The 26,028-nt window shown below is 39.1% G+C and overlaps 1 protein-coding gene across 1 annotated transcript; it reads right to left on the reverse strand.

The window, feature by feature from the left end:
- Positions 1-3,829: 3,829 nt before the first annotated feature.
- Positions 3,830-23,354, reverse strand: LOC121405899. The gene is made up of 6 exons (XM_041596892.1): positions 22,538-23,354; positions 8,089-8,385; positions 6,999-7,834; positions 5,828-6,053; positions 5,199-5,339; positions 3,830-4,186 (listed from the first exon to the last, which is right to left on the reverse strand). The coding sequence occupies exons 1-6, from the start codon at positions 22,749-22,751 to the stop codon at positions 3,927-3,929; spliced, it is 1,974 nt and encodes a 657-aa protein (XP_041452826.1). The 5' UTR covers positions 22,752-23,354; the 3' UTR covers positions 3,830-3,926.
- Between the last annotated feature and the right edge of the window lie 2,674 nt (positions 23,355-26,028).

The following is a 26,028-nucleotide window of genomic DNA, read 5'->3' on the forward strand; positions in this document are numbered from 1 at the left end:
AATTCAGCTTTCCAATGATACCAGTTTCATCTTTTATACTTCAGTAACCAAAAAGATATCATCCCCAAAACTGAGTTGCAAAACTTTTTTGAGGGTTTATGTATATGTATATATATATTGTGTAAAGAAATGGATGAAGAGAACAATGGTAGACGTATAGCTTAAATCAAGGTTCCCCAGAGCTATCTACCCTTTGGAAAAACTGGTGATGCCGAAAAAATGTCTCTGCCGGGAATCGAACCCGGGCCCCCAGCTTTGAACGCCGCGGTGCCCTAACACTAGACCATGCACAGAGACGGGTTAGTGGTTAGGACGAGCCTGATCCAATTGACCGTCAGATAGACAGATTTTCGACACCATACCAATTATAATTTCCTTTTTCGGGTGAAGTTGGGTTTTGAACAATGACAAGCCGCCATGCCTCAGCTGGATCAATGCTATTGCTTTGATACAAAGCTAGTGCTTTGATACAGTACACGTACGGGAGAAAGCATACAAATGTGTGTGAGGCTATACATGTACAACAGCTTTGGCAACTCTTTTATTTTAAATATTGTGTAAAGAAATGGATGAAGAGAACAATGGTAGGCGTAGCTTCAATCAAGGTTCCCCAGAGCTATCTACCCTTTGGAAAAATCGGTGATGCCGAAAATGTCTCTGCCGGGAATCGAACCCGAGCCCCCAGCTTTGAACGCCGGTGCCCTTACCACTAGACCACAGAGACGGGTTAGTGGTGAGGGCGAGCCTGATCCAATTGACCGTCAGATAGACAGATTTTCGACACCATACCAATTATAATTTCCTTTGTCGGGTGAAGTTGGGTTTTCAACAATGACAAGCCGCCATGGTGTCGAAAATCTTTCTATCTGACGGTCAATTGGATCAGGCTCGCCCTAACCACTAACCCGTCTCTGTGGTCTTGTGGTTAGGGCACCGGCGTTCAAAGCTGGGGGCCCGGGTTCGATTCCCGGCAGAGACATTTTTTCGGCATCACCAATTTTTACAAAGGGTAGATAGCTCTGGGGAACCTTGATTGAAGCTACGCCTACCATTGTTCTCTTCATCCATTTCTTTACACAATATTTAAAATAAAGAGTTGCCAAAGCTGTTGTACATGTATAGCCTCACACACATTGATATATATATATATATATATATATAATCACGAACGCTTATCTAAATCACGAATTCAAATTCTACTCCGAATGTGAATTGCAGGTATTAAGTAGGAGTACGATAATTTTAAAGACGAATTTCAATTTACGATTCACGTGTGAAAACGCACCTTAGTTTTTATTTTGACAGAAAAACCAATAAAAAGAAATATATATTTTTTCATTTCGATTATTTTTTCATGAGCGGTGAACTTATCCATTATTAACGTTAATGAAGACGACAACAAAAACAAAAAAACTGATAAAATCGGATATAGTTATGATAAATTCAGCCATTATATTATCATCATTACTACAATACACAAGACCTTCCATAGATTCTGCAGACAATAGACCAATCACTAATCAATAAAATCAGTAGACAAATACAATTTCATCTCAGTATTCATGTATGTATACAAAATCTTTGGAACAAACTTGCATAAATCATATATTTATAAACGACTTTTGATACTACATACACTGTAGATCATATAACTTTGTTACTTTACTTTATATGTATAAAATCTTTTGAATAAAATTGCACAAATCATAGATAAATAATTTAAAAATACATAGATTCTATCTCTTTGTGACATTTTTATCGACAGTAATGTAATCATTAAACTGCAACTTTTTCAACAAATGCCAAATTTAGCGAAATTTTCATCTTATATTTGTTTGTTCCATTTTCCACCATTTTAAAATAATATTCGCATTTGACATAAAGGTGTTATACATGTATAAGCAGATTACGGGTGGTGCAAAATATTCTTCGAAAAAACACAAAAGCGAGGGACCGAAGCGACTGCAGCTAGTCATGGGGTGCCCTGGCATATTCCAAAGTAAAATTGAACCCGATTTCGTGCACACATCGCTGTGTATGGCCATGACATAAGACATGGTGGTGATTTGTTTTACCCAAGAAAGCAGGAATGCTTGTAAGCAAGCAAGCAAGCAATCAGAGGACCGACGGCTCAAGATCCTCTCCGAGGGACCTGGTAATGAAGATAAATTCCGTACCTATTCCGTATAAATTCCGGGCACTATTAGCGCACCAAGTGGGAATCGAACCCGGGCCATCGGTATCCGAAACCCCCGCGCTACCGACTGAACTATCGCGCCTGCATGGAGACCATGACGCTTCTTATTGTGATGCGCAAAGCGTCTGGGAATAAATTGTTTCTACTTTCTAGATAAATGGCGCTATACAAATGCCTCTTATCATCATCATTATTATTATCATTATTTACGATAGTTTTTATATTATTTTGAAGATAACCCTATTAAGCTCTTCTTTGAACCAAACCAACTGTAGTTGAAGGGAAAATGAAATATAAAACATTCATCAATAAATCTTTTCCTAAGTTGCTTTTCGGTTACACTTCGTAATTCCGAAGGTTCGTAATTCCGAAGGGTCTTTATTCCGAAGATTCGTAATTCCGAAACACGTAAATTGCCTATACCTCGACGTTCGTTAATCCGAAAACGTAAAGGGGTTCGTTAATCCGAACATTTGTGGCGTTATTCCGAAGGTTCGTTATTCCGAGGGTTCGATGATCCGAAAACGAAATAAGGTTCGTTAATCATTTAGTTTTCGGACTAACGAACCTTCGGAATTACGAACCTCATTTCGTTTTCGAATTAACGAACCTTCGGAATTACGAACCTTATTTCGTTTTCGGATTAACGAACCTTCGGAATTACGAACCTTCGGAATTACAAACCTTCGGAAATACGAACATTCGGAATAACCAAACCTTCGGAATAACGAAGCTTCGAAATTACGAATGTATGCGTTGCTTTTCAATCAGGCCACCTTTAAGTCACCCAACACCACCTTGAAAACGTCTTGGACTGTAGTTGATCACAGGAAAGCAGTTGTGATAGCGTTATAGAGTTTTGCGAGTGTTTTTCACCCGACAGAGTGCACAAGCTACTGAAAATACTTGCTTCTGATTGGCTGAGAGGCTGGGAGCAGATTATTTGGTTAAAACCACAGACAAAACGCTATATAAAATGCTCCCCAGGTGTAATACTATGGCGTTCCTCAAGGATACATTGTTGGACATTTTATTTTTTTTTATTCACCCATGCAAATTCGGGCATGTGGATTTTCGGCGTATGTTCTTGTGATATTCGCATTGATTTTCACATCGTAGATATTTAAATCATTCATAGGTCGGGTTTTGTAGAATTCTCTCTTAGTCTTTTAACCAGAGAATGGCGTTTATTCCGGGGGGGGGGGACTTCCATTGACGAGTGGATACCATGCGCTACCATGGGGTCTCAAAAAGCACCCTAAACACGTATTTTCTATATTCTGAAAATGCACCCTTAACAAGTATTGGCGTGTGAAACCCTTATCTTAACAAGTATTAGAAACAAAACGATACTCTTGGCAAGAATTTCCTGAATTGAACCCCTAAACAAGTAATTGTTATGTCACGGACGTTGATCGTCGGTTTTAGCTTTTCCTACATCATTGGGTTTAGCAGTACTAATATTACTGCCCCACCTCCCACACTTCAAATCTGACCCTAAACACATAGCTTTCCTAGCGAATAGATACCCTTTTTTCATTAGTGTTTTTGACACCCTTATTACGTTACCTACGTAACGTGCCCTATCTTAAAAAAAGACATCCTTTTTCCATGTTTTTTTTTGTTTGGGGGGGGGGGGGGTCGCGCATGGTATCCACTCGTCAATGTAAGTGCCCCCCCCCCCGGGCGTTCATCACCTCAATGGTCAGATGGTGAATGAGAAGAATTGTTAAACAGTTGACACTTGTTCACACACGATGATATCTCCATTTGAAACCTTACAGCGATGTCTGTCCCTCTTTCTCAGGCGGTTCCTCTCCCTCCTCTCATCCCGTTTTTTCCGGTGTAGGTCAAAGGTCACGAACCGTTCGGGTGCAAAGATGCGTTGGTACAGAGGCGCCAAGAGCAGTAAGATCCCGGATGTGACGTACATACCGATGAAAGCCCAAATGGCGCCCTTGTAAGAACCTGTGTTGTCAATACTCTGACCTAGTAGTTGGAAGGAGAATGAGATTGTATTTCTTTGAATGCCTTGCCTAACATAGCACACAGTTTGAGCGGAAAGCCAGAAAACCATACCCTGGATATGCTTAAAGCTTTAGTGTCAGAGAACAATACAAGGCCAAGGACTGATTTCCCGAGACAAAGGACTTCAGGGCCCCGTCTTACAAAGACTTGGGATTAATCCGATCAATCACAACTATGGACGGCCAGCAACGTCAACATCTATTATGCATGTTTGTTCAAAATATTTTCTATGATGTATATTTATGCATTCATTGTTTTCTTGAAAATTCGCAGTGCTTCTCTTTGTTTCAAAAGACAGTGTGCAAATTTCCTGTTGAAAAAAATTATGACACTGATGGATTTCCATAAAGTTTTGATTGATTGGATCAATTGTAACCCTTTGTAAGCGAGGCCCAGGCCTCCGAGGCGAAGGCCAAGGGCTAGCCATCCGATGCCGATTTCAAGGTCACAAGATTAATTTGCTGAAAGGCCTTCCCTGAAGGGCACACATTGCAACCGACAAGATTAGGAAAATCATTAATTTAGTCGACAGCGTCGGTATAGGACCCGAGCTCCAAACAAAGCTTAGCAATGATCGTAGAACATTTTTTCTACGATTGATTCCATTGACTACAATGTACAACCAATCGTGAAAATCAAGCGTACGTACGATCAATTGATCAATCAATCAACCTTTGTCTTACGGGACCCTGATCATATGTAAAACGTGCTCATAGTTTCAGGTGGTCAAATGGCCCAAGATCAAGTTGCATAGCATTATCCTTAACAGATTGTAACTACAATTATATCAAAGGTAAAGTGCCACGTATCCCGTATAAAGGGCCAGAATACAGCGACTTAATCAGAGTTAAATCGATTTGACCCAACACAGTCCCAATGAGGGACTCTGATACTATGACCCTGGCCTTTGTCTGGTGGCCTTGTGCAGCGCACAAGCATAAACATACCGGATGAGCACAATGAGATTACTTACCCACGAGAGAGCCAAGAAGATACCCAGTTCCATAGGAGAAGAAGATGACGGATGATGTCTCCATCGCCCTCTCTTGGCCAAAGAAATCAGGAGCAAGACTAAACGTGACGACATTGGTTATGGCCAATGTAATACCAGCAACTGTAAAAGGATTCGGAATGTCGAATTATCATTTTGTAAAATATTCATTTGGACACTTGACTACAATAATGGGAACTGTTGTTGCTGCTACTCCGTTTTTACGACTATTATCTGATTATTACAAGTACTGACTATTAACTATCGTACTACTATTATACTTGTTCTGTTTGGGCGTTATGCGTGGAAAAGTTCTCTTCTGACAGATGGTATACCATAATGGCTTTCCCAAAATTATTCTGTATGTTTTTTTTGCTATTGAGAGAGGGATTTGACAAGTTAGTTTGACCCAATAACGACAAGCTGCGACGTAGATGAGTGCTACCCCCTACCCCGTAGTGATCTGCTCGCGCAACTCTAGTATATAGGAAATGGGTGTTGGTCCCACATTCCTTTCTAAAAATCATTTAGGGAGCCCGAGGTGGTGGTTTAAACCCCCTAACCCCTCCCCCAGATCCGCCACTATATTCGACAATCAACAATCAACTTACCAACAGCCGTGCAGTAGATGGGTATAACGCTTCTAAGAACCATTAGCAAGATCCACACAATGATACTGATAACGTTGGATATCACTTGAATGAAGATTCTCGGAAATGGAAGATACTCTCCAATAAAAACTAAGGCCACTTTAAAAACGAAATTTGACACCGCAGTGAAAGACACAAATTGGACACCAATCTGCTCCTCAAAGCCAATGGATACAAGATAGCTTATCTGCAAAGGAACAAACGTTGAGGGCGTGTTACGTGAACTTGCAGATCATAAAGTTATGACAGAATGAACGTACTATTTGGCTTAAATATTGTAAAGCATATTTGAATTTTATTCTCAGTCGATCGAAATTGCATTGGCCAAAAGCGAAATCAGCATTTGATTATTATTCTTACACAAGAAAATTTAACGTAAACTATTATTCTTATTTGGATGGGTTTATTTTAAAAAAAATCGTTCTTGGCGTGTTTATGAATTACGTAACAATGTAGGCATACCAAAGACACATCCGCAGTGGACTTACAGAATGAACAAGAACACGGATATTGTTTTGCAATAAAAGTACTTATGTTAAACGGTTAGTATTATATTGACATATCAAAATAATTCGATGTAGAGAATCGAATCATACAAGATGTCTAAGTGCTCGGTCGGATAGAACACCCCTCTGTCCAAATTCTATTGCAGCAACGGATAACTAAAAATTATGCACTTAAAGTGATTGGTTAACATTGGTTTGACTTTAAAAAAATCTGAGCTAGAAGGTCACACTTGTCACCTGTACCTGTGAAATGTTACAAAAATGAAGCCCAGAAAAAATTGCGTTCAAAAATAATTATTTAGTGCTTCAAAAATTGAATTATAAAGTGACCGGAAACACCATCATAATTTCATCCCATACACTTATGTGTAGTATTTAGGTGTCTATAAGACGCCTATTTACAAAATCGGGATTTGCCTTGTAGTTTTAGCTTTTCATTCTCAATAATGTTTGTTTTCAGGGTTTATTAGTTCTAATACATGTACTTGTACACATGTTTCATCTTGGTTTGAGAATTTTTTTTAATTGGCTGCTCACAAAGTTAAACAATACCTTTAAGTCAAAACTAATTTCGCGTTCCTTTGAAAAATGAAAATTATATTGATAATATTTATTTGCTTTCTCACCGCGTTTACATAATAGAAACAGTCACCGATTCCATTGAGTATCGTAGCAACAGAAATCATCCAGATCTCAGGGAAGGTTAGTGTTGTACAGATCTTCCGAAGCATCCCACGCCTTGGCAAATTCTCAAGAGGCTTTTCTGGATGGAAGGCACTTCCATCATGGACAACAACCGAAAGGGTTGGTCTTTGATGGTTACTGATCGGATAACGTCTTGCGATGGTCGCTGGGGAGTCGTCATCGCTTTGCCAGATGCCGTTCGACGTGTTGATTACCCTGATCGCGTCGACCGTATCGTTCTCACCATCACCGCTCTCGTTTCCACTCCAAGGTGTTTGAGATGACACGTTACAGTTCGTAGTCAATTGATGATAGCGATTCTCCGGGCTCTCTGACTCTTCGACTTCCGGTTCACTATCAGAACAAACGTTCACACTACGATCGGAAACCGACCCTTCAGTAATGGCGTCTACATGTTGCTCTCCAAGGGGCCAACTCGGGGTATCTTCACCCAATCCGTCAACAACTCTGTAAGCTGGCGGACTACCAGATATAAATATTTTGTTTGATTCTACTTCCATCTTAGAATGATATGGAAAATTCAATGGGCACTTTTCCAGATCAGCTACCGCTTCGGATAATGTAGTATCGTCAGGTTTAAATATTACTTTGCAGTATTTATTTTTCCTATTGTTTTCTTGTTGATCTACGGGAAGTGTGTAGGTTAGGACGCATGGAAGGCCAACAGCAAAGAGGAAGGCTCCCATAATTCTTAGCGTGATCCTCCAGCCGAATTCTCTTATAGTAAGATCCATGACTTGTGTTAGTGACAACATACCTGGAAACGAAAGAAAGAATACGAAAAATTGTCAATTTCCAAATTTATCAACCGTTCTGACCCTTCTCGTCCAAAAGCATGAATTAAGATTACAATATTCATTTCAACATTTTGGGCACAAAACGCTTAATGCTTGCTCCATTATTCAGCGATTCAGAAGATTTATGTCTAGAACGGCTTACACTTCTGTTTTGTGTTCCTGAAACAGATTAAGAAATCCTTGAAGGACATTAAGTAAATTAAAGATATCTTACCTGCTGTTGACCCTGTAACAGCGATGGCCACTGCTCGCATCGTATTCTTTTCTGGAAAGTATAGCACGATCAGGTCAAAAGCACAGACGGTTACAACACCAGCACCTATTCCAGACATCAAGCCGTATGTACCGAACATGGGAAGGAGACTCGGTAGGAATGATGTCACGAAGATCCCAGCCGAAACCATCAAGATGCCGAAGACAGATACCGAGCGATAGCCGAATCTTTCCGAAGCCATCTTGATGAGAGGGGCAAACATGAGCGAGATACTCAGAGGAATACTTCCAACCCAACCTGAAAAAGAGAACCAACAGGAATGGTTATTGTATATTTCTTGGTCTGTACGCCTTATTCATAAACTCACAGATCCTATTGAAATACTATTGTGACAGCTGCATTTTCTCGATTGGATATCCGTAATAAAGAATTTCTAATGCAAACTATACAACAATATCCACAGTTTTTAATCTTGATTTGCCTACAAGCTTATGAATAACATTCATATATGTATATATTTAATCAGAGTAAATGAAATCATTTACCTCAATTACATAAGAATAAGGCTGACCCGAGTAAACAACCTTTGGGAAGACACCAAAGCATAGCTCTATGACTCCCGTGTCTGAATCTCACACAATTCAATTCATTTGACTTTTTAATTTAACAAATACTTTTATTCAATCGTTTCACAATGTAGGCATAGACTGGTCACATTAATTGGATCGATAAAAGATCGATGATGTGTATGGAAATCAGCGTGCGTAAGCCAGAATGACAGGTCCTTATATATGTATGTATGTATGTATAACTCAGTGGTAAAGGGAGTCAAGATTTTTGACGGGTATAACGTGTTATCGAATGGAAATATATAGATTAAGGGTAATGTTTATAATCGCAGGTATTTTGGCTCATCCACGTTTCTCTTTTTTATTTTTTCCCTTCCACAGGGTTCTTTATTTTTTAAAAAGCATAGTTACACTGTATAAACATTTACAATTTTTCAGACAAACAATAAATAAACATGGTATATGTACATACTTCCTAATACCTAGACATAAATGTATGTTATACTATAAATATTCCTACAATTGACACATTATATATATATATACATCTATATATATATATATATATATATATATACACTTCTGTATACTACAATATATATATATACACTTCTATATACTACAATATGTATAAATATATATATATACAATATATATATACACTCTTAAAAAGGACTGGTCAAAATGACCAATCTGTTGGTATTATGTGTCCGACCAATAAAATTGGTCAATATCAACCAAAATTTTGGTCGATTTGAACCAATAATTTGGTTGCTTTTGACCAATTTTATCGGTCGGACACATATTAACCAACAGATTGGTCATTTTGACCAATCCTTTTTAAGAGATACAGAAAATAGCAAAGGAATATAATTAATTCAGTTGATTCTATGACAATAGGCAATGAACATTATATTCCACAAATAGAATAAGAAATCAAAGAATTTTACCAGGTTGAGTATTACAATAAGGTTTACTCAGATGTTGTAAAGTACATTGGAATACCCACATCAACATTGTGTTTCGTTATTTTATTTTCATGTTTATTTTACTATATTATCAAACGGTCCCCATTCGTAGGGTTAATGAGAGTAGCTAATTTGAATATCTGTCAAGCCATTATCATACGGTGTACTTTTGGATTCACATTGAATGCAACACACAATTCGATAAGTCTAATTAGACCCTTTCTTTTTCATGAATGGTGATTAATTGCACTGTGCGTGTTTCTTACATTAACATGGAACCCATTATTCAATATCGTACCATTGCAGTGGACGAGTGAGCTATTATCTACAGAACTCAGATCGCAATGCATAAAGTACGTCGATTCTCTATGATTTAAACAACACTATCTACAACAATTATAAAAAAAAGCAGCAACAAGAACAACGAATTGCACTACTACTCCTACTTCTTCTTCTACCAGGCGCGCCGGAACACTTTCAGTTTTTTTTGGGGGGGGGGCAAAATCCCGAATGGGGCACCGCCATGGCGTTATGTTGTATGCCGCCCACTTGTGGCCTAGGTTTTACAGTTTGCTGTTATTGTTAATCGGGGTATTCGCCCCTTCCGGCCGGCAGCTTGCGTTGCGTATGTTGAATAAATGCTTAAACATTATACCATTGTGACTGGTTGTCCATCTGTTAGATGTCTCTTAATAATGGCGTGGTGGCAGCTACGGAATTTCGTACTCACCATTGATTCATTTTGCGATGGACTTAATGCGTTTTCTTGCAGTCAGTCGGTCGATAATGCCAATGTCGTGATAGGTGGTTAATGTTTGCTCGTACTGCTGTAGTCCCATTTATAGCCCGTTTCGATGGCTTATCCCCGTCCCTTTCCGAGGCGGAGGTCACAACCTCGTCTCCAGCATGCCCAAGATAAAGGGCATTTCAATCAACAGTTATATTTTGATCATTCTTATATTGATGTTACTTATTGTAATCAAGAGTCAGAGTCAATTCAAATCAATGGAAGTGAGAGAAATGAATATGTGACTGAGAGTGATTTGAGTGTCAGGCTGGATGAGGATTTGTATGATGATTTTGATGATAGTCTAATGGGGTCTCCATATCAACCTCTTCCCCAGAAGGTAAGGGTAATGCATGCAACCATATCTAATCATTCCAGGTCAAGTAGATCTAGAGCTTGCAGCCCTGATATTTCTGATGTAGAGTTTGAGTCAATTCAAATCAACGGAAATGAGATGCATGATTATGTGACCGAGAGTGATCCAAGTATCGGTAATAATGATGATGATTTGTACGACGATTGTGATAATCCAATCGGGGGTATATACCAACCTCACCCCCAAACAATAAGGGCAATGCACACTACCATATCTAGTTGTGTTAGTTCACATAGTCATAGATCTTCTAGTAGCGCGAATACTTTTTGCTCTAGTAAACCTGATTGTCATTGTGAAGGTGATGATAGAATTAGCCATATGTGTTGCCCCTTGTGCTTTTCTGCTCGTCGTTCTGATTTCCAACATCATATTAGCAATTGTCCGTTTCTGCCGGAGCATGAACAGAACATTATCACATGTGCTCGCCGGGTAATGTCGAAACGCTATTGTTCAGACCAATCACGTAGCTTGAGTACTTGTCATGATAGTCTTGATCATGATCTCATGTATTCTGAGTTTGTCTCTGACAGTGCCTTATCGGATGATGACACTATTGAAGATTGTTACGATCTTGATAGTCCTTTAGATTCAAGTGTAAACTTAACTGCTAGGGTTTCTTTGGAACCCCTGCCTGGTACTTTTGGTTGCTTCGAGGACCTACATGAGTTGAGCAGGTCACCACAGATTCAAGGAGAAGATTTCTGCAGTAATGCGAGTGGCTCATCAGGGTCAGATGATGTCCACAACAGGGTTTGTGATCTTTCGCCACAGTCTCCAGTGGCCAGAGTCTCTGAGTTACCTAGTAAGGCTACATCTCCACATGTTGATGTTTTTCATGGCTCAAAGTGTGTCCGAATATACCTTGTTAGTGGTTCTTCAATGAATCTAATCTGTTCCTCACTTGTCAGAAAGCTTGGAGGTGTTATAGACACATCTTGTTCCGTTACACAAAATCTGTCCTTTCCTGGTAACATTGTTGGGAACACATCACTCACTTTTACGAGAGAAGACCAGGTCTTTTTCTTTGAAGGCTTTGTTGTAGACTCCTCAGATGTAACAATACACGCTGGCATTCCGTTCATTGTACGTCACGATATCACTATCCGTCCTGCAAGACACTGTATCGTACTCGGTGATGGACCCTCGTATACCTATGGTCCCGAGCGTACCGCATGCACAGACAGTCAGAACTGTGTTCCACTCGTCTCCGCTAAGTTAGACAGATCGCCTCCGGTGCCGCTCAGCGTCCGCGCAAATATCTCATCTTGCTCGTTTGACAGCGAAAGATCTGCACCAACTCAATCCCTTGGTGCAGACAGCTTGTCCGTGGACCAGCCCATCCGACATCTTGACCCTGATGCTACATGTCAGCCCAGGCAGCTGGGACTAGCCTCTACTTCTAACCCACATGTATCCGGCACCATTCTTATTGATGTCAATGCCGATTGCAATAGTCCTGCTCATCTTGCTAACGAGCATTCACCAGACAGTTGCCAGCCTACCATAGACACTACTTACCAGCTCGCAGACAACTCGCCTAAACTCCACGTCGGTAGCTTTGCCACTCCCCTCCAAATTGGTGGGCCCTCCTCTCATCCCTACACCATCAAGGTTGAGGACCCTCCTGGTCGCCCTCCAGATTCTGCCAGTAGAGCTTTGTCCATCCCTCTCCGGCTGTCTGACCCACTTGCCCATCTTCCTTCGTCTGATGTTGGCCGGTGTCTTGATGAGAATTATCCAGCTACCAGATTAGTTGTGGACAAAGAGAATTTCAGAGCTGATGTTGGGGCCTCATTTTACTTCCTACTGAGTGGCCCTGATGACGTCCCACATACAGTGCAGGTTGAGGATCCTCCTGGCCCCCTGCCAGGTGCTCCCGGTAGACGAAACAGAGTGTGTACTATCTCCCCAAGTGATCCTCCTGGCCCCCCGCCAGGTGCTCCCAGTGGATTTGATGCTTTCTCCATTAGGGACGTTTTTTACTTCTTTTCTGTCAAGTCTGGTACATCTTGTCGTCATTTACATTTCTTGGCGTCACCCATCTCTGAAAAGCCGCCTATCTCAACGCTTCGTCAGGACAACTTCACTAGCTTGTTCTTGGGACTCCATTCGGGCCGCCCACCGGACATTAACTTTATGCCTCTGAGCTTGTGAGTCCTACCTTCACGTTTGGCCCTAACTGCTTTCCTTGACGACGATAGTGTGAACTTATAAAGAACTGCATTACTGGCTTGACATTTTTATTGCAGATGTTGACATCAAATGGACATCGATTGCATTACCTTATTTTGCCTTTGTTAGTTGATGTTATTATGTACTAAGTTTATACATTTTCATTATTAAAGTTTGTGCACATATGCTTATGAGGCTAGGGAAGGTCAATTGTACGTTTGCCATTTATTTTTTTCCCTTCAGGTTGTGCGTTGATTTACTGCTGGTTTGGTGAGTGTTGTGTATGGTCTGACTTTCATGTATATGGTGATTGCGTCCCTAAATCTGTCATTTCGAACACAAGGCAAGGAGAGTGATATCGGGAATCATGCTTGTTATTTTTGTATGCTTTGTGTTTATGTGCATCTTTGTGCATTTTGTTCTAGATGAGTGCACGTACAATCCTCCATGCAGCAGAATGCCTTACTAAATACTTTATGTAATTCATTTTGTTTTATTTATATTACTTTTTGCAGGATGAGATGTTATTTAATGTATTTTGTAATATCTCTTTGGAGCGTTAGTTTTTTTTATTACATTTGCGGCTTTAGTGCCCTATACCGGATGTGTTGATTTGCCTTTTTGTCATACTTTTTATTTACTTTTTGTGTGTTATATGTATAAATGAATCAAACTCAATTGTGTCTTCACCCATGTGCTGTTTTATTATCAGGTTGCTAAAAGTATTTTGTTTTATATGTTGCAGGCTTGTACAGAACAGAGGATGGGTGTTATAAAAATCCTTCTTTTTGCTGCTTTGTATGCATGTATTTTGTGATGCAGGCTGTACGGGGTAGGAGATGGATAGTGCCAAACTTACTCATTTGTTTTGATCTCATTATATGCAATGTCCATGTATCAAATTTTATTTTTACATATGAATGGGGTGTATTTTTTTTTGTTGTTGAAAAATTAGAACTGATGATTTTAGTTCTTTATGCAGTATGTGTATTATTATATTGTGTTTTGTTGATTTTACTTTCATTTATATAAATGTTTGTTCATTGTATGTTACTTTCCGTCACTTATTGTTTGCATTATTGCACATACAGCTAAAGCCCTACATTGAATTTTGCGTATATAGCTAGGTTTTGGTATGTAGCATATTTTGTGCATATTGATTTATTCTGATGGTTTGATTGTATTGCTCTTTACATTATTTTGCTTAGGATGACTATTAGTCATAGTGCTTATGCAAAACATGTAATGCCCACTTGTCGCACAGGTGTATATTTAGTGCGATCACTACACTGTAGAATGCTGTATTATGTACGTGATGCTTATGCAGTTTGTCCTTACACCCTCGCGTTTGCTTGTACAATGTTTTTTTTTTTGGTGGAAACAGATAAGACAGACTGTGAGTTTGATATGTATACACAGGTATCTTAGATAGATGATTTTGTAGTTTGAGATAGGTGTTTTAGTTTAAGATTTTATGTCTATTTTTTCGTGATATATTTTCGATGTATTTGATTTTAGTGATAACTCACTTTAATTAGCCTAGATCATATACATGTATTATGGGTTACTGTGAGGTACAGTTGTTACAAAGGTGCCTTCCCTTTTTGAAAAACATTTATTGAGCATATTTGTTGTTGACTAACATATTATTTACTGTTAGTTACAACTTCCATACACCAGTGTACTTACATGGTTTAGGATAATAACGTAGCAGATTGGATTGTTTTGCAACCCTTTTTATAAACATGTATTGAATTAGTTTTTGTTGCTTAGGGTCTTCTTGTTATATGAAAAGGGAAGGAAGGTAGAAAAAGTGGTTGCGCCATGGCGTTATGTTGTATGCCGCCCATTTGTGGCCTAGGTTTTACAGTTTGCTGTTATTGTTAATCGGGGTATTCGCCCCTTCCGGCCGGCAGCTTGCGTTGCGTGAGTATGTTGAATAAATGCTTAAACATTATACCATTGTGACTGGTTGTCCATCTGTTAGATGTCTCTTAATAATGGCGCACAATATTTTTGAAAGCGTGAGATACGGAAGCGATCGAGCAGGAGAGGGTGTGGGACCCCCCCCCCCCCCACGGTAAGAACTTTGTGTAAAAATTGAGTGTAAAAGTTGCGTTTCTAAGAGCATTCAAAAATAAATTTGGAGTTCTTTTGCTCCTTCTGTTTCCTCCCTTCTGACCCAGACTGGTGTTTCTTCATGATCAGGGTCGCAGTTCCAGCAAATTACGAGCCTTATTGCAAACTCAATTGTTTCAAACCAATGTAATATAGGCCTTTTAAAGACTTTAAGATGACAAACATGACCGTACGCAGCCGGGGGCCGCCGATCGAGAGGGCAAAATTCACCAAAAGTGTGCACGAAATTTTTCAATGTTATTCTAGAAAATGCAAAAGCTCCCCCATCACCATGGGCGGAAATCCCAGGGGGACGCGTCCCCCCTACCATTTTGGAAAGGGGGTACATAATATCAAATGTCAACCTACTATTTGTGCTCTTTTATTATGGAAAAAATACATAATTTAAAATCGAAATTATACACATGTATCCTCGAATTTCGAAATATATATATATAAACAGATAGTTTTTGTTAAGAACTTGGTTAGGAAAAGAAAAGGCATACCGGCCCAACTATTCTCGAACTCGCATCTAGCCCTATATGCCAACCAAAGAGTGATGACATTTATGACATCGATGGCCATTGTCAATTTCATAACTAATAAAAATGACGAAAAAAGAAAATCGCCTCTGGATACTTATAAGTAAATTTAGTGCATAGACGGTTAGACGAGAATGTTCCATACCCAGTAAAATCATACCTTTGTTAAGCCAATTCACTTTCCCTTTATTCCAAATTTACTTGGAATATAAGAATATTTTAATTGTTCGCGTACTCAGTATAAAAAATAGTTTTCATGAGTTATGATTAATCCTTCACAGTGAACTTTAACTATGTTTAATCCCCCAAAGTTTGTTTTTAGACACTCTATTAACGAGACTTATATTCCATTTTTACACAAAATTCCTGCCATCAAGGGGGCGAAGCGGCGGAAGGTGAGGCGAAAAATAAGAAGAAAGATAGGACCGGGAAGAAAGTTGAATGATGGAAGGGAGGGGAATAATTGGGGGAAAAAAAGAAAACTTTCGGGTCATAGTATAAAAATAAAAAAATCGCTCGCGCTTTGCATAAATACACAGCCATCTCTTTATTTCAAAACGTGCTTGATTTTTTTTCACTTTTTAGATCGAAATATATAAAATCAAATAATTTATCTAAGAAGATATCCATCTTTTTCATAATTTGTAGGTTTAGATATTTAAAAAAATTAGCTTGCCATTCGGTTTTAGTCTGAAATGTATTCATTAAAAGGTTAAACGTTATCACACTGTAATAAGATGGAAAAGGGGCTTATCAAAGGTATGTTTCACAGAGGAACTGTTCGTAGAAAAGACGCGAGGCTTACTGTGATAATGTAATTGCCCCGTCAGGGGCAAAATTTTTTCATTTTTGACAATGGAAATGACAATTTTTAGGCAGAAAAGTGCCTTCATCGTTTACTTTTGTCCTTAAATAATTTATCATTTTTCTACTTTCAGGGGGCACATTGGGGGGGGGGCAAAATCTCGTTTTGCCCCCCAAAAAAATTTGTTTGGGGGGGCAAGTGTCCCCCCTGCCCCCCCCCCCCCGCTTTCGGCGCCCTTGTAAGACTTCTACCACTACTACTACTGCTACTACTACTACTACTACTACTGCTGCTGCTGCTACTACTACTACCACTACTACCACTACTACTACTTCTTCTTCTACTACTACTACTACTACTTCTTCTACTACTAGTGGAACATTGTGGCCCAGTGGATAAGTCTTCTGACTTTGAAACAGAGGGTCGTGGGTTCGAATCCCAGCCATGGCGTAATTTCCTTCAGCAAGAAATTTATCCACATTGTGCTGCACTCGACCCAGGTGAGGTGAATGGGTACCCGGCAGGATTAATTCCCGGAATGCATGAGCGCTGCGAGACAGCTCCTGCTAAAACCGGGGTAATAATAATAATAACAATGAGCCTCGGGATAGAATATTTCTATATAGATGGCGCTATATAAATGCCTAATATTATAATCATTATTATCATTATTACTATTATTATTATCATTATTACTATACTACTAATATAACTACTACTACTACTACTACTACTACTACTTCTACTACTACTACTACTACTACTACTACTACTACTACTACTACTACTACTACTTCTACTACTACTTCTACTACTACTACTACTACTACTACTAATATACTACTACTCATACCTCTACTCCTACTAATTCCCTCTTCCTCCTATACTACTTACTCCTCCTCCTACTAGTACTTCACTTGAACTACTATAGTCTGGGAACCAGCTGCATCTGCCTAGCTGAAAAGTTTACCAATTTTCATCCTCATAGCACTATGCGGATGTCCCCTAGTAAAGAAACTCGCGTCTGACTGGTCGTCAGTGGTGGGTGTGGTCAGGAGGGCCTTGAAGAGGATCCCCAAAATTAGGCTAGCCCGGGGGCAAGCCTAGCTGAAAAAGAAACCTCGTGAAATCGTCGGGATATTGTCTTGATTATTATCAGGGTCATTCAAAAAATAATGCCAGACATTTTTGGTGCGGGGAGTAGCCGTCAGACGCATGCAACAAAAGAATTTATAAATCTGCACAGGGTTCTGAACTTTATACTATCGTAATCATGGTAATGCATAGGTCAAACAGCAATGTGTTATCTCCATGCCTATAGTCTCACACTTCCGGCCCCTTAATATTTTTTGTGCCGAAACAAATCTTTAACAGCGTTTCTACTGTAAACATATATTTCCTGCTTATTCAACTGAGAAAATAACGTCACATAGAGGTCCCCCCCCCCTCCCCCTCCCTCCAACTACCGAAACTCCCTTTCACCACCCGTGTACATTGCAAAAACTCTGGTGTTGATTTAACACCAACCGGAATCTATATATGTCCACACCAGAGAAGTGTTAAACAACACCAGTTTCGTTTTGGTCTAACACCAGATAGATGTTTATACAACACCAATTAGTATTAAAACAGCATCGGTTTGATTCCAAACTGGTGTTGTTTCAATACTTCTCGGGTGTGGAAATATATAAAGATTCCGTGCTGGTGTTAAATAAACACCGGAGTTTTTGCAGTGTACAAAATACAAGGTCTTTACTCAATTGCAACCCCTCAATCTTTCTTTCAGCGGGGGGGGGGGGGGTGGTGATATCGATTGTCTTGAATATATCTATATTGTTCTTGACTCCAGTCATGTGCCAATAGCTTCCGGAGCACCTCCCACACATTAACCCAAAACAATTTTAACTTTTTTATGATTTTCCCATTTCTGAAATGACAACATCATTAAGCAAATTACAATTGGAATATTAAGCCTACAAATTTCCCTTTTACAATGGATACATTGCTTATTTTTTCAACTGAACTTCTGGCAAAATATATGAGTCTGTTTACCCAAAGTGTGAATTGTTTAATTCTTTTATATTTTTTAGTCTAGTCCCGATTTTGTAAGGGTAGACAATTTATGTCTCCTTTATCATGGCTCAGAGCAAACAGAGAAAGGTAGGGAGAAAGTGGGTCACAATTATCATGATTATAATCCACGGTTGAGGGTTGTAATGTATATAGTTCACAGGTTCATTTTATTTTATTTTATTTGTCTTCTTTACCCAGGGTAGCCTGTTCAGTGGTTTAGACACTGTTGTCAACCAGGGCCATGCACTTTACATCATATACGTAAAACAATCCAAAGAACATTATATACAACACATATGAAATCGACATTGCTACACTGCAATACGATTAGAGAGAAATATGACAGAAAGAGATAAAGCTAAAAGAAAGGCCAAAACTTTATGGATTTGGATAAAACTTTTGTCATCCGAACATCTAAACGTAAATATTATTGTGACAAATTATTAAATGCAACAAGTAGAAATTACTCTTGGATAATAGTAAAATCCGTTTAATATGGGCAAAAACGACAAATCGTCTAATAGCACTTTTACCAAAGTAATGTCAGATGAAAAAATTGGTAGGTATGCATTTTCATTATAGGTTACTACGTTTTTATAATTATAAACTTATCAATTTAGTGAAATGGCAAGGGTGAATTGAGAAAACGATCTATCATACAAAAAAACCTCATTGAAACTATGAGTAGGCCTATATCCCGGATACACAATTTGCTAAAACTTTTTAGAAATATATATATTATTTACATTTACTCCATTATCATTTATTTTTCAATCTTTAAAACTGTCACGTGGGAAGTGACTTTTTTTAATTATTTATCTACTGCTGCTTGACACCAAATGAGGAATACGTAAACTGGTAAATACACTTATTAAAAGATTTAATCAAATCTTGTAATCATCCTATCTGGTCTGACATGCCCCACTCGGCCCTGGTGGTCAGTCCAGTTCCTGGCCTCCACAGCTTGCGATGTCTCTTCCACTCGGCCTCCGCAGACTGTGTTACCCCTCGATGAGTAGCCCCCAGATAAGAGAGATGTGGCTTCAACGAATTAGTGGACGAGATCGAGCACCCAATAATGACATGAATTTTGACCAGTCATGTCGGTGGAGAACCGGCGGCAGCTGGGGTCGTTATCTCGTCACCGACGTAGTCCTTCAGTTTTAACTTAGACTGCCTATACGAACATCTGTAGTCTATTCTAGCTTAGGTGGTTCTCCCTGAATTACCGAAATTAACCTCCTAATATACCCTACCGTTACTAGGACTAACTGTAAAATGTCTATAAAGTAATTCAAAGAATTTCAATAACAGATGAGTGCATAGGCGGATCCAGCTTTTGGCGAAAGGGGGGGCGCACTGCCGAGCGGCGCACATATTTTTGCACTTCACCGGCGCCATAAAAGAAAATGTTGAAAAAGAAAAAGGGGTAATGCCTGACCCTGTCAAAACACGCACACACACACATGCATATATATATATATATATATATATATATATATATATATATGACTAATATCATATAGATATATATGACTCATGAGATAGAGACACATATTTCACCGACAAATTAATGCGAGCGCGAAGCGCGAGCTGAAATTTTTAAAGTATACTGACCTGAAAACAGGAAAAAGGTGCCTGTTTAGGACTGTTTGTAGTAACTCATGAGGAGGATACATATCTCACTACACAGATAATGCGAGTGCCGAGGGCGAGCTGAAATTTACTTATATTCTGACCAGAAAGCTTGATATTCTAAGCATTCTTGGTACCAATGATTAAGATGGGTATCTAAAAAAATGCGAGCGCGAAGCGCGAGCTTAAAATTTTGATATTTCGATCTGAAAACATTACAGTTTAATGTACGTTTTAATAAAGAACAAGATTATATCCAACAAAAGATTATTGCAAATCGAAGCGGGAGTTCTTTTGAGGTTCAGAACTAAAAACGGGACATTCTATTCACCTATTTAATCATGAAAAGTATGGGGTTTTGCTACAGAAATGATGCGAGCGCGAAGCGCGAGCTGAAAATTTTTATGTTCCAATCTGAAAAGCGGATAATTTGAGCACGATTTTTAATAAAGAACGAGTTGTGTAGCTCAGTCTCGTTTGCTGATTTCTGTGTAACATTACCATCTTATTGTTTTTGCACATGCGGAATTATTGGGGGAGGGCAAAACGATCATTCTTGACCGCGGCGCCGATCTAGATTTGGTTAGCAATAGGCCCTTCTTCATTATTCTACCGGCGCTTATTTATTGAAATCAGGGGACGCTGATCATTCTTGACCGGCGCCGATTTAAATTTAGGTGGCGCCGGTTAAGACAAAGGCAGCGCCGATTTGTCTTGACCGGCGCCGATTTAAACAAGTAGTACTGATTATTTTTACCGACGTTACGTAAGATTCAGGCAGCGGCAATCCATAATCGACTGGCGCCGATCTAGAACCAGGAGGCGCCGATTATTCTTGACTGGCGCCGATTTATAACCAGATGACGCCGATTGTTCTTGTCCAGCGTCGATTTAGATTTAGGTGGCGCTAATTATCCTTGATCGGCGCCGGTTAAGACTCTGGCAGTGCCGATTTTTCTTGACTGGCGCCGATTTATAACTAAATAGCGCTGATTATTCTTGTCCGGCGCCGATTTAGATTAAGGTGGCGCTGATTATTCTTGATTGGCGCCAGTTATATGCAGGCAGCGCACTGCTACCGGCGAAGTTGTTGGGAAAAGGGTAGTTAAAAGAAAAAATAAGGAAGATGATATGATTACGCTTTGCTGGGGATAGTCTTTCCTTTACTGTTGCTAATGTTATATCAGTGTATATTTTTTTTTAAGCAGCGCCTTTTCCCTTTCTTTCCTTTATTTTTAATTTTTCAAGCGGCGCCTTTTCTTTCTTTTACTTTTTTTTTTATTTTGAGCGGCGCCTTCGGCGCCGCTCAAATATTAGGGGGGGGGCGCGCGCACCCTGCGCACCCCCCTGGATCCGCCGATGGAGTGCATAAAGCAACACATGCATTCTTATTAATAAAAAGATACTTCCTGTGTATCTGTACATCTATACTCATCAATGCTAGATAACTGTATTAACTATTTATGACACCTGTATGAAGATGCTTAGCTAGTACGAAATATTTCTAACACTTGAACAAAATATGGCATCCACCAGATCTTGTACTCTATAAGGGGGGGGGGGGTATCAAACGTTTCTAACGCTTGCTTTTGAAACATTCAAAACATATGTACATATACAATTGTCTATAGGCCTACCATAACCTGGACCAAGTAAAAATGTTTAACACATGTTTAAACTTTAACTGAAACATTCTAAAATTGCATTAAATTTCTTTCCTGACAAAACCTATCTAGGCACATATTATTGGTCTCGTATCAAAATAGTTGGCAAATACGTAGAAGGTAAATCATAATACACACCTTTATCTTTGAAAGATATTTTTTAAATTACCAGACGTAAAATTGGAAAAAAAAATCATGTGCACCCCGTTAGAAGGGCCAGATCCGAGGGCTGACATTTTTTTAAGGTGAAAAACGATGCCAGCCCTCGGATCTATTCTAGCCCCATCTTTCCAACTGTTTTTCTCTGCAAAGAATACCTCTTGAACATCCAAGCGTTATCACATACCACATAAATATGGTATCAAATTATTTTGCAGAACATAGGCCCACGCATAGGCCTATATACTCTTTAAGGCAATATAATAGAGCTTGATTCCAAACGGGGCTAAATATAATAATGAGCATATAATTTTTATTATATTACGATAATTATGTGTTCATTACATATTCTTTTCCTTAAATTTGGGATTTAATTATGAGGTATCAAGATTTTAACTCACACGTTTATATATTATCTTATTTGAAAAGATATCACTTAAAAAGATTGAAGGATAGCATTTTCGCGCTCGTTTCTTCATTCGAGCTTGGCTAAATAGAAAAGAATAGATGATTTTATATATAGATGAATATATTCAGCGCAATATAAATTTGTTGATAGAAATAACTGCATATAGGCCCACCTGTCATGGTTGCACTGCTATTGAATTCCTGTTGAAAGGCGACGAAGAGAACATTGTAGCTGAACAGGATCCCATACAGCATGAAATAGAGGGCGAACGTCGCTACGACCACCACCAGTCCCCATCGCCGCCTCACCCGTTGTCGTAGCGATGGCGAGTGCCTCGTTGATGACGACATCGGCGGATCTCTGTGGTAGGATGGTGACGATGTCATCGTTTATCATGAAGGGAGGCATGTGAGTGTCGCCAAATAGACAAACGTGCGGCAAGCTGTCATCCTTGACAAAAATGTTTGCAGGCCGTGAGATTTAATTGCTTATCCGTGGCGTATTGTGCGGTGCCGCGTATACAGGTCACTGACAACAATGGTCTGGAATTTGCTGTAGAGATATAATCTCCTTGGTAATATAAATTTATGTATAAGTAGGCCTACATCGGGAGTCGTTGGCATGTTGAGGCACTGAACTACGTCGTCCATCGGTTAATCGTCCACCTCGGTATCAAACCCTATGTGGTCTGATGATGAGTAGGCCTATGCATCCATGATCGACATAAATGATATCGCACCCAATAATAGGACGCAGAATGAACAGTTTTTGAATGGTATTGGGTCATCAGCGAGTACCGCGCGCCTGCACAGAAACGTTGTCAACAGTTAGCCCAGGGGCATAGTCACATCTTTCGGACTGTGAAGTCAAAACATTTATTTCACTGTGCATGCATAAGCATTGCATTGTAACAACGCAATGCTTACATGCCATTGTTGTAACATATGCCTCGCTGCCACATTACCGGTTGTTTGTTAGTGCCTTTGATAGTGCTAATTACGTTTCAGTGCGCTCAGTACAGGTCTTTTGTGCCAAAATTCACCGAGCCATGCACTCAGCATGATGCTTTTATTCAAAATCAAAAGTAAGTAATAATTAATAAAAGTACATCCAGCATGTCCAGGGAGCCCGCTGAAAAGAAAACAGAAATGTATACAGGCCTTTTTTCCCGTCATTCCAACGCCTCTCTCGATCAAGCTTAATATTGAATTTTCAAGATGTGGTGCTGGGGAGACCCCCTCCCCCCAAAAAATTATCACATTTTGTTGGTATCGTGCCCCGCCCCCTCCCCTCCCCCACCGCCAATTCTGCATCACATTAATATTCTCCTCCCTTTTCATGTCGAACACTAATTATGTAATGATTGCTGCTGTACACAATAAAACAAAAAGATACCAGTGCAAATTTTCAGCTAGATTTAAAAAAAATCTATTAACCGGAAAGTCTACTGATGGTTGGAATCAGTCCCTTATTTGCTATGAAAAAAATGTGCTATTTATGAATACATGAATAGAATTATACTGATCAAGCAAGACCCTCAGCGCTGTTTATTTCATTTGGTCTTCTTTATACAGGGTAGCCCTTTCAATATCGAATATTGTTCTGGCAAGGAGCCCTATCTATACAGATAAAAAACTGTCAATATACACAATAAATTACAAAGCTAAACCTTGCACTATACACATGATAATAATGTACAAACAAAATAGATGAAAAAGAGAGCAAAAGAAAACTAACAGTGACGCAGACTAGTTTCAAGGAACCTAATAATTGAATCCAAGATTTCTCAAGGATAGGGGGGGGGGGCACATTTTCCGAAAAAAAGAGAAGGTTTTACCTAAGATATAAAGTAATTTCGTCTGCAAAAAATGGCAGCCCCCCAAAAAAGAAAAAAAAGTCCCCGCTTTCAAGGGGGGCACACTTGGGTACAAATGGCATAAGTTTAGATTAAAATTTTGATTATGATTCTCAAAGGAGGGGGCACGAGTCGGAAGTACCCCCCCCCCCCTGGATCCGCCAGTGATTGAATCCGTAACCGGTGTAATTAATTAACCAATAATGTAACAATGAAAACAGTGGTGTAAGCCTACAGAAGGTGATATATTCACAACGATCTATTCAGCAAAATTTGATAATGTTGATAAACTTTAAAAAACATCGACTGATTGGTTGTGACCGTTCCCGTTTTTCTTTTTAAAGTTTACGCAATAATTATGTCTATTGAGTTAGATTATCATTTATCTCGATCTAAAAGTGCGTCATGCGGGACGTCATGTTAACAGATCAGAGAGAGAGAATAAAATAAAATGAATGTCTTAGTTCCTCGATAGAGGGGGCTATATCTTAAAAATGTCTGTCGAGATTGAACTCTAAACAAAACTATCACCAAAAGGCTTGTTACTACTGTGAATCGCACTAATTACTGTCAAAAATTAACTGACGTCCAAACAAATGAATGTTTAACGAACGTGGCAGTGTTACGTTAGTTCCGGCGCGGATCCAGGGGGGGCACAAGGGGCATGTGCCCCCCTCCCTTTGGGAAGAAAAACCGAGGTGTGCCCCCTCCTTTTTAAATTGAAACCCTTTTCGGGTACGAAATATCCTTAATGTGTGGTTAAAAACCACAAAAACCTTTTATGGGGCTTGTCAAAATTTTCCTCCAAAAAATTTGCCCCCCCTCCTTTAGGAAAATTCTGGACCCGCCCCTGCGTTAGTCTGATTACTCGGTCTACTAAAATAAACTTGCTTCTTGCTTTTTTCGTTATAAGTTGAATATTAGGTCAGTCATTACCACAAATTAATTTGAACCGCTTTGGGGAGTGCTTCATAAAAGAACTTGTCTCATCTTCCATTGTACAGTGCGTCCCAGAATAAACGAAACCGAGATTTAGCGATCATTTATCATAACTTAATCATAAATAGAATAGACAAATGACCTACCAATTTAAAGCTTAGAATCTCCTCTTTCATCTGATATTACTTAGGTTATTTCTTATTCACGCATGAGTGAGCAAAATCAATTTGAAGAAAGGATACCGAAAACTCATTTGGGGGGCTTTATCTGGGTTTCAAAAAGAAAACCACATTTCTGAAAAGTTCAATATCTGCTCTTTAATTTGGTACCAAAATTACAAACAATGGTCAAGAAATAAAAAAGTTCTGTTCATTTGAAATAAGGCTTGCATTTCCATAATTTCATGAGATAAACATGTTTTCACCGGTTTCCAACAGAAGCTTTCGATGGTGAACAAAAGATTTAATGCATGGCTGATCGTCAACAAAACAGAGTGTCGAGAGAGTTTGAAAGCCATCCTGGAGAACCTCTTCATTTTATGAAATTATTAAAATTCAAGCATTATTTCAAATGACCAGAACTTTGTTATTTCTTGACCATTTTCTGTAATTTAGGTATCAAATTAAAGAAGAGATATTGAACTTTTCAAAAATGTGGGTTTCTTTTTGAAACGCAGATACCCCCCGCCAAATGAGTTTTTGATATCCTTTCTTCAAATTGCATTTGCTCACTCATGCGTGAATGAGAAATAATCTAAGTAATATCAGATGAAAGAGGAGATTCTAAGCTTTAAATTGGTAGGTCATTTGGCTATATTATTTATGATTAAGTAATGATAAATGATCGCTAAATCTCGGTTTCGTTTTTTC

Source organism: Lytechinus variegatus, chromosome 19 (genome assembly GCF_018143015.1).
Source record: "Lytechinus variegatus isolate NC3 chromosome 19, Lvar_3.0, whole genome shotgun sequence".
Classification (NCBI taxonomy): Eukaryota; Metazoa; Echinodermata; class Echinoidea; order Temnopleuroida; family Toxopneustidae; genus Lytechinus; species Lytechinus variegatus.